This window comes from Erythrolamprus reginae, chromosome 5 (assembly GCF_031021105.1).
Source record: "Erythrolamprus reginae isolate rEryReg1 chromosome 5, rEryReg1.hap1, whole genome shotgun sequence".
Classification (NCBI taxonomy): domain Eukaryota; kingdom Metazoa; phylum Chordata; class Lepidosauria; order Squamata; family Dipsadidae; genus Erythrolamprus; species Erythrolamprus reginae.
In genome coordinates this window covers 22620892-22631390 of record NC_091954.1, presented here as the reverse complement: position 1 = coordinate 22631390, position 10499 = coordinate 22620892, and the positions used below count along the sequence as shown (strand labels likewise).

General features: G+C 46.1%; 1 protein-coding gene across 1 annotated transcript in view; it reads left to right on the top strand.

Moving 5' to 3' along the window:
* Nucleotides 1-900: 900 nt before the first annotated feature.
* ADAMTS14 (ADAM metallopeptidase with thrombospondin type 1 motif 14) overlaps nucleotides 901-10499 on the top strand; it is an 89481-nt gene continuing 79882 nt past the window's right edge. The window contains exons 1-2 of the mRNA XM_070753951.1: nucleotides 901-1020; nucleotides 9460-9845. Coding sequence (XP_070610052.1) covers nucleotides 930-1020; nucleotides 9460-9845 — 477 coding nt within the window. The 5' untranslated portion in view covers nucleotides 901-929. The remainder of the gene's footprint in view (nucleotides 1021-9459; nucleotides 9846-10499) is intronic.

The window sequence follows — 10499 nt, the reverse complement described above, 5'->3', positions numbered from 1 at the left end:
TACAGAAGGAAGGACAATTAAAAACTATTAAGTATTCAATAAGTGCATAAACCTACTACCCGCATTGCGCCCCCCCCCCCCCCACAGGAGCAACATCCCATTACGGCCTTTATACATTTAATAAACAAAATAAGCATTTCGGGTATTGAAGGAAAACGGTTCGGGGAAGCGCTTGCGTGAAGGACGGAATCCTTCACTCACCCCCCCCCCCAGACGGGACGCGGGCACGGCAGGATCCCACGAAGCAGCCGCGCCAAAAAGAAAGCGCGGGAAGAGCTCCGCGTCCTCTTTCCCGGCCGCCGCCGGGAGCCCACCGACGTAAATTCTCGGGACCCTTCGGCAGCGGGCCGGGCAGGAGGCAGCGCTTGGCTCGGGGATTGGCCCTCGGGCAAGGCGAGCCGCGTCGAAAGCGCCACGTGCAATGGAAAGTCCTCTTTCCCGGTCCAGGGAAAGGCGGGAGGTCTCCTCAGCACTAAACTCCCACCCCAAACTTCCACCACGCTCCGTCGCGCGCGGGTCAGGTTGCCGGCCTGGCTGTCACTCAGGAGGAGCTCCTCCGGGACCGCGCGTGCGCGTGCCTCCCCGGCTCCCCTCCCTTACCTCCCCGCGGCTCCCCTCAGCCTTGCAGCGGGAAAGCGGCGCCTCCTCCGCCCCCGCGGCCGTTTTCGCCTTTGCATGGAGGGGACGCGTCCCGGCTCGGGCTCAGTGCGCTGCCGGGAGGACCAGCTGGCGGAGCGGCTCCTTGTTCCTCCCGCGGGGCTTCTTCTGCTGAGGGGGCTCGGCGAGAGGCTAAGAAGGAAGGAAAGAAACGCAGCGGGGGCTCCGTTCGCCTCCTGGGGGAGCGGCGCGTCGGAAGGAGCCACTTTTAATATTTATTATTATTTTGCCCCGCTCTGGAACGGCTGGGAAGCGCGTGGCGACCTCCCGGGATGGATTCTCTCGTCTTTTATGTGGCGGTGCTCTCCTGGGTGATGCCTCGGCGGTGCTGGGTAGCCTCGGGCAGGCAAGCCAGGGTCCAAGGTAGGAAACGGGGCGGCGGTTGAGGAAGGCGGTGGATGGGTGGGAAAGAAGAGGACCGTCAAACTGGGCTGCGGACGGGGAGCCGATGGAGAGAAGCCGGGTCGCCCCTGTCTACTGACTCGGCTAGTCGATTGGGCGCGCCGGCTTTGGCTTCGTCCGGGTAGAGTCCTCGGTCCAGATCGTGGCGAGGAAAATAGCAATAGCATTTAGACTTATACACCGCTTCATAGTGCTTTAGAGTCCTCTCTAAAGCGGTTTACAGAATCAGCTACTTGCCCCTAACACTCATTTTACCTACCTCGGAAGGATGGAAGGCTGAGTCAACCTTGAGCCGGTGGTGAGGTATGAACTGCCAAATTGCTCCTTTGCAAAGAGGCTCTTTGCAAAGCCAGGGACGGTTTGGGGACCCGGCTGCGACAGAGTTCCATTGGGTGGCAGCGTGGCTCTGCGAAATCAAACCCGTTTGGCTTCTCCCGGCTAGTCATCCATCAATGAGTGTAACTCTGCTACTGCTTTTCAGTTTAGACGTTTTGGTGTGTGTGTGTGTGTGTGTGTGTGTGAGAGAGAGAGAGAGAGACAGACAGACAGACAGACAGACAGACAGACAGACAGACAGACAGACAGAGAATAACAGAGATGGAAGGGGTCCTTGAAGGTCTTCTAGTCCAATTCCTGCTCAAACAAGAAACCCTATATACCCCATTTCGTACAAGTGGTTGTTCAAACTCTTCCTAAAAAGCACCCACAACGTCTCATTCCTTGCCTCCTTGCCTCGATTTTATGGCCAAGGGTTTCTTATTCTTGAAATATGAACCACCGGAAAGTAAGCAAATGCTTGGCTTAGTAGCTTTAAGCAACAGGCAAAGCTGGAAACTTTGAAATTGCAGAAAGGGGCAATGCTTTGTTTGTTTGTTTGTTTGTTTGTTTGTTTGTTTGTTTGTTTGTTTGTATGTATGTATGTATGTATGTATATTTTCAATCAATCAGAATAAAGCTGGAAGTGACCTTGAAAGTTCTCTAGTCCAACCGCCTGCTCTGGCAGGAGATCCTATTCCCGTGATGCATGCCAGAGGTGGTATGCAGAGCCCTCTCTGTGGGCATCTGCACTGTCACCAGCTTGTCCTTTGGCTTCCGGCATTCCGTTGCACGCATGCGTGTTCATGCTCCAGTTTGGGCATCACTGTCCTATATCCAGTGGTGGGCTACAAGCTGGAACACTAAATTGTGCTCGCTGCCCTGGCTCGTAAGTTCATGTGGGACCAGTGCGATTTTGCTGCTGCATCTGTGGAGGAAGCAACGTTTTGCCCGTGTTTCGCCGAGGTTTTACCTGTGGCTCCGTGCATGATTTTGCTACCTCCACAGGTATAGCAGCAAAATCACGCTGGTCCCACAAGAACTTATGAGCCGTGGTGGTGAGAGCAATTTTGCGTTCCGGCGCGTAGCCCACCACTACCTATACCATTTCAAACAAGTGGTTGTCCTTTCTCTTCTTAAAAGCCTTCAGTGATGAAGCATTCACAACTTTGTTGTGGATCTCTCCTTGGCATCTTCACAATTCCCATACAGTGTTCCCTCGATTTCCACAGGGGAGGCATTCCGAGACCACCCGTGAAAGTCGAATTTCCGCGAAGTAGAGATGCAGAAGTAAATACACCATTTTTGGCTATGAACAGTATCACAAGCCTTCCCTTAACACTTTAAACCCCTAAATTACTATTTCCCATTCCCTTAACAACCATTTACTCACCATTATTACTGGTACTCACCATTGAATAAGACACTTAGTTATCCTGATATTCATAAACACAATTATTTATTAAAAATAATTATTATTTTTTGTTATTTAAATTTGCAAAAATTATTACTTTAGCGATGATTTATGATGTCATTGGGTGGGAAAAACCATGGTATAGAAAAAAAAACCCCGTGAACTATTTTTTGAAAAACTGTGGTACAGGCCATTCACGAAGTTTGAACCCACTAAAATCGAGGGAACACTGTATATTGAAAATGCTGACTATGGGTCCAAATTACTTGAGGGACCATCTCACCCCACTGGGATTGGCCCGTAGCATTCGTGGCAGCAAAGGAGGCATACTGTGTGTCCTGTCAGCCCAATTATTCCAGCTTTTGGGATCCATGAGGAGGGCCTTCTCTGCTGTTGCTCCTGCCCTCTGGAACATGTGATTGAAAAACTGCCTTTTCACGTAAAGGATAAATTTTGTCCTACCTGTGCTTGCCTTTCTGCAAACCCTCCTGCCCAGCTGATGGGTAGGATATCCCTTAATCCCAGTGGATATGGAAACAATTCCCTGTCTGCCACATGTTGCTAGTTACAGTGCTATTTGAGCCTTTCTTAGAACTGGCCCCCAAATTTCTAGGCACCAACTTCCCATTTCATGCAGTATCTGATCTGCCCTGCTTTAGCTTTCCTGTCTGGAAACTGTAAAGGAAGGCAGGACTTTCCTTCAATTATAAGGGGGAACACGACTGCCAATCTTTTAAAAATCCATCTTCAGCCTTGCAACAGACATGAAAATAAAGAACAGGTTTACATTTGACCATTGACTGTTATTTTTAGCCCCTGTCAATCCAATTTTCTCAGTGGTGTCAAACTTAAAAAAAATAAACATATCATACTAGACAGGTTTATGGATTTCAGCTGGATTGGTTTGTTTGTTACAGATTATAGTAGATCTCATGTTAGAGATCTTTGGGGTGTCCTTTTGATGTCATCAATAGGCTGTAAAGCAAAATAAAGTACAGTAATACCTCGTATTATGAACTTAATTGGTTCCGGGAGGAGGTTCGTAAGACGAAACAATGTTTCCCATAGGAAACAATGTAAAAGCGATTAATGCGTGCAAGGGGGGGAAATCGCAAAATGGCGCTCCGCTGGGCGCCGCCGCCCGGCTGTCACCTTTTGAAACAGCCGGGGGGCTTCTCGGCGTTTTCGCGAACCCAAACGTGAACCCGAACTTTTGCCGAATGTTTCAGGTTCGGGTTCAGGAGGCCGCCGAGAAGCGTCGCTGCCCGCCTGTCACCTTTTGAAACAGCTGGGGGCTTCTTGGCGTTCTCCCAAATGCCGAACCCGGATGTTCGGTAAAAGTTCGGGTTTGGGTTCCGGAGGCCGCCAAGAAGCACCCGGCTTTTTCAGAAGGTTACAGCCTGGCGCCGCCGCCCAACATGGCCTCCAGGAAGGACGTCTTCGTGACGTCAAAGCTCCGCCCATGGAATTCCCTATTGGGATTCCCCACCTCCGTTTGAGCCTCCAGATCGGCCAAAAACGCCACCGCCGATCTCAAACACAGCGCTCCGCTGGGTGGCGCTGCCTGGCTGTAACCTTCTGAAGTGCCCGGCTGTTTCAGAAGGTGACAGACGGGCGGCGGCACTTCTCCCGAACGCCGAATCCGGAAGTTCGGCAAAAGTTTGGGTTCAGGTTCTGGAGGCCGCCGAGAAGCGCCCGGCTGTTTCAGAAGGTTACAGCTGGGCAGCACTGCCCAGTGGAGCGCCGTTTATGCGATCGGCGGCGGGTTCGTAAGGCGAAAAAAGTTTGTAAGAAGAGGCAAAAAAATTCCGAGCCCCGGGTTCGTATCTCGAAAAGTTTGTATCACGAGGGGTTCGTATCACGAGGTATCACTGTACAATGGAGAGAGATATTGTTCGGTCATATTCTTAGTACTGTATGTATTATTTAAATGTTTAAATGTAAGGCTATTAATCTTATTTTGACACAAAGATACCTGCCTTAACAATAGTTTTCCTGGAATGAGAAACTGGAAACTGCTGTGGAGTGTATTCCAAGATTTTTCAGTTTTCTTGTTAACTTGCTGAACCATTATTTCATTTCAAAGCATTTCTCCAAAGTAATACATAATGTTACAAATACATTATGTGTTACTTGGGGGTTGCAGAATGAATCACTTGGATGCTTGGTGTCAGCCGTAAGCGGCAACAGTGTGTGTCAGCGCAATTCTCTTCTGCTGTGTTGAATGTACTGTATTCACTTGGCAAAACTTTGTTTTGTAACTGGGGATGAAACAGCAGTTCCTCTTTGCTTCAAAGCTCCTTCACCTGTGTGTGTATGTGTGTGTGTGTGTGTAAATCAGAGTGGATAAAAACTGATGATTTAAAGTTTAAAAAAATCAGATGTTTTAATTTAAATCAGGTTTTTTTATTTTTATCAAATTTATTTTAATAAAATGCTTTTGGAGTAAAAATCTATCCAAATATAATTTCTATTTAAGATACATTAATAATTTAGTTTCTTCAGTGTGAAATGGAGCTTATTTATATAGCATGAGCCCTTATATTCTTCAGTATTTAACTTTAACCTTAAACTGTCTACCGTCGACCTCACCCCATTCCTAAGAGGTCTGTAAGGGACGTGCATAAGTGCACCATTATTATTATTATTATTATTATTATTATTATTATTATTATTATTATTATTATTTATTAGATTTGTATGCTGCCCCTCTCCGTAGACTCGGGGTGGCTTACAGCAATGATAAAAACAATATATAATGACAAATCTAATAGTTAAAATCTAAAATGACAATAATACATTTAAAAAGTCTAAAAAACAAGAAACCCCAATATATAAAAAACATACATACAGTCATATCATACACAAAGAACTACATAGGCAGGGGGAGATGTTTCAGTTTCCCCACGCCTGACGACAGAGGTGGGTTTTAAGGAGTTTACGAAAGGCAAGGAGGGTGGGGGCAGTTCTAATCTCTGGAGGGAGCTGATTCCAGAGGGTTGGAGCCGCCACAGAGAAGGCTCTTCCTCTGGGTCCTGCCAAACGACATTGTTTAGTTGACCCGACCCGGAGGAGACCAACTCTGTGGGACCTAACCATCCCTCTCCTATTGTCCAAATTTACCTATACCTACTTTACTTTTGTTTATGTTTATACCTGTTATCTTGTACATGTTTTGACAAATAATAAATAGAATGGAATAAAATAAAATAAAATATTGGGTGTGTCAGTGAGTCAACAGGGAGCCAGAGGACAGAGATGACAGTTGCTCTTTAAAAATTATGATTTTTTTAGTGACTACTAAAATCATGTTTTAAATTGACTTGATTTAAAACAAATCCAACCTGGGGTAAATCAAAGATAATGGCTACAAATGGGAATGGGGGAATGCTTGAGAACAAAAAGCTGAAGATTAGGTACGTTTTTCTGCTGCAAGAATGAAGATAAAAGAGCAGAGTCATTTTCACAGGCTTGTACAATAATTAACACCACATCAAAATATTTTGTTGTGATGCCTGTATGCGTGTATCACTATCTGTACAATGTAGGGGGAAAAAGGTGCAAAATGCATTGTTGGGTGGTAGCATGGCACGGAATGGGCCTTTGTGAGCTTTTTCAGTTGAGAAAGCAAGAATTTATACAATACAAACTTTGGCAAAGGCCTTTGATGTGAAAATATGCTTTAAAGTATGCAGCAATGCCTGGCATTTTGAATTTTCAGTAGTCAAAAGGCCTATATCATTATTTTTGTCCTTTTTGGTGAGATGTAAACAACCGGAGGCGGGCGGCGGGGAGTTAGTTACATAGGAATTTTGCAAATTTGCAAACTTTTGCAAAATTACATAGTTTTGCAAACTACCATATTTTTCAGAGTATAAGATGCAATGGAGTTTAAGACACACCTTAGTTTTGGGGGAGGAAAACAAGGAAAAAACAAATTTGCCTTTTTCTCCCAGCAACCAGAAAACAGATGATATACAGTGATCCCTCGATTAGCACGGTCTCGATTAGTGCGAAACGCTACAACACGGTTTTTCACAAAATATTAATTAAAAAATACTCCACGGTTTTTTTGCTATACCACGGTTTTTCCCACCCGATGACGTCATACGTCATCACCAAGAGTCACTTCTCTGTCTCTTTCTCTTTCTTTCCTGTCACTATGCTTCAATCATTTTCTCATTTCTCTTTTTTCTCCCCTTTTTTCTATCATTTCTCTCTCTCTTTCTTCCTCTCTCACACTCTCTTCCTCCCTTCTCTCTCCCCCCCTCCACTTGCCCACGAGAAGAAAAAAAGCAGCCTCTGCCGGGCAGCTCCCCTTGTGCCCCCGCTTTGTGCCTGCCTCTTTTGGGGATTTTTTTTTCTTTTCTTTTTTGCGCTGGCGGCGGGAGCTGTTGGGGAGGGCTCTGCCGGGAAGGCCTCTCAGCTGCAGAGCCGAATGGGGGCGGAGGCAACAGCGGAGCCCGGCGCTGGGGCCATGCGAGGCTGTTCATCCAGGGGGGCGTGGACTGGCAAGTCGCCCTCCTTTCTCTCTCTTTCTCAAGATCGCTTGCCGCTTGCCTATTGCAGCGAAGGAGGCGAAGCAAGGCTCCAAGCTGCAAAGCGGCAAGCGGCAAGCGATCTTGGGGTTTCCCCTTTGCCTGGGCGGCGGGAAGACCAAGGGAAGGTTCCTTCAGCCGCCCAACACCTGATCCGCTCCGCAGCGCGGCAGCAGCGAGGAGCCGAAGATGGGGTTTCCCCTTTGCCTTTACCCCATCTTCGGCTCCTCGCTGCTTCCGCGCTGCGGAGCAGATCAGCTGTTGGGCGGCTGAAGGAACCTTCCCTTGGTCTTCCCCGCCGCCCACACGCAAACTCCACCATCTGCGCATGTGCGGCCATGAAAAAAATGGCGCACATGCGCAGATGGTGGTTTTTACTTCCGCATCCAGTATAACGCGGAAATCGGTTAGCGCGGGAGGTCTTGGAACGTAACCCCCGCGCTAACCGAGAGATCACTGTAGACTGTTTGGTGTGTATTTCTGTGCAGGTGTTTCTGACCCATAGAAATAGCAAAGAATTGTAGAAATGTACATAATGACAGTATATTAATGCCAGTAAGTTTTCTGTAGTCATACTAACTCCTCCCAATTATTTAAATAGATGCACTCGAAACATGACTAAATCAGGGTTTAACTCAGGTGCCTTACCGTAAAATTAAACAGGGCATTGCTACATTTCAGATTATACTTTTATAGAGCCTGTTAAAATTAATGTGGCTTTCTGGAAGTATAATTATTTTCTACTACTTAAAAGAAGATACAATTACACTGGGCAGTGGTGGGCTATTAGCTGGAACGCTAAATTGTGCTTGCCGCTGCGGCTCGTAAGTGCTTGCGGGGCCAGTGCGATTTTGCTTCTGCATCTGTGGAGGTAGCAAAATCGTGCACGGTTAACCACAGATGTGCCCATGTTTCGGTGAGGTTTTTTTTTTGCTTCTGTGCATGCTGAAACACGGGCACACCTGTGGCTCCATGTGCAATTTTGCTACCTCCACAGGTGCAGAAGCAAAATCCCACTGGCTCTGTAAGCACTTAAGAGCCGCGGCGGTGAGCGCAATTTAGCGTTCCGGCTACTAACCCACCGCTGTCACTGGGACTCTTCAGATCAAGCATTTATTTAAAAAAGCGTCTTCATTTTGTTAGGTTGTCTAAATCAATAATAAAGAGCCAGGGTGGAGCAGTAGGTAGAGTGCTGTACTGCAGGCCACTGAAGCTGACTGTAGATCTGTAGGTCAGCAGTTCAAATCTCATCACCGGCTCAAGGTTGACTCAGCCTTCCATCCTTCTGAGGTGGGTAAAATGAGGACCCAGATTGTGGGGGCAATATGCCGGCTCTATTAAAAAGTGCTATTGCTAACATGTTGTAAGCCACCCTGAGTCTAAGGAGACGGGCGGCATAAAAATTGAATGAATGAATGAATGAATGAATGAATGAATGAATGAATAAAAAAATAAATAAAGCAGTCTTTTAAAAATAAGCATAATAATTTGAACATTCTATAGGCATTTATAGTTATTGACTTATCTCCTTGAAGCAAACAACAAACAGCCAATTTTAGCACAGTGATTAGCACAAGAAAATAAAATTCTGCCTTGCCTCTCCCTGCCAGCAATTTTCCTCGGTACAGCTTTAGTTTTTAGCATGTGGGCTTGCCTGAAGATTCAATCAATCAGCTGAGGGGCAGGAGGCATATAATCAGTGGCTTGTGCTAATCAAGCTCTGGACTGCGTGCTGCAAGGAAGTAAATTGCTGGGAGGCAGAGACCAAAGTGTGGATGCACCCACATTTTCACCCTCTTTTTGGGGGTAAAAAGGTGCATCTTACTGTATATGAAAAATATGGTACATTTGCATTAACGTATCTGTATTCACCCATTTTAATCGTATTTTTTTCCTTTCCTGGGTACCTACAACATACAAAATATAAAATGGCCACACATACTAAATTAAAATATGATTTTGGGAGATCATACAAAATTCAACTTTCTTAGAATTTGCTATAACCAATGAAAAATGTTCCATGTTGCCAAAATTACAAGTGTGGTTATTTGGGGAAGAAAGAGCTCTTTTCACACACAAACGTTGTTTCATTTGAATGTATTGAAGTTTTTCTATTTGCATTATTTTCCATAGAGCTGCTCCTGTCTGGAAAGTTAAGTGAATATGATGTGATTGTGCCCTTCAGTGTAGATCACCAGGGACGGTTCTTATCACACGTGGTGTCGGACTCACCAGCTCCTGCACAACACTCAACTCGACACAGGACGGTTCGCAGCATCCCTGTGAAAGACACCATCTCTGGGAATCCCCTTTACTTCTTCAATGTTACTGTTTGGGGCAAGGAACTTCATCTCCGTGTGAAACCCAACCAGAAGCTGGTATCTCCTGGTGCTTTGGCTGAATGGCAGGAAGATTTCCAAGAAGTCTTTCGAGAACCCTTGAAACAGGAATGCGTCTTCACAGGAGGCATCACAGGCATGCCAGAGGCCACAGTGGCGATTAGCAATTGTGATGGATTGGTAAGAAAAAAGACCGACCACTTCATTCCATTCTATTTCTCAAGCAAAACATTTAGACTTTCTTCTTGTATTGCTCACAATTGCTTTATCGTGAGTTTTGCAGGTAGAAATTCCACATGTGGACTAATAAAAGATGTGCAGTCTTTGAAATAATTACCCATTGAATTTTTTTCCCCAGAGCAGAATAAGATTAGCATAAAAATGACATAATTGCAATATCTAGTTGGTACAATATTGTGGTGGAAAATAGGTAGGAATATTAGGCAGGTTTGCTGTCTTGAATCAATCAAAATAAATATATACAAAAGAGGTGGGATAAAATAATAATATCTCAGGTCCTTGGGAAGGCCTCGATAGGTGGACAAAAATGCAAAATCCAGTGTTCTGGTCCACCAGCGGCCTACAAAGCTGGCAGCAGAGTCAGATAGTGAGGAGGTTGGGGAGGATCATTGGCTGGGCCTGGAATCTAGGGAAGGCTCGGTGCCAGAGGGAGGGATTAAGCCTGGGCCATCTGGGAGGTCTATGCTGACTCCAGAACCTCTAGAGGCTGACATGAATGAGGCAGAGGAACAAGGGGTGCCCATTCCCAATGCACGCATGCACAGAGCTGCCGGAAGGCAAGAAAAGTTATGGAGGAAAAGGACTACTATGGAG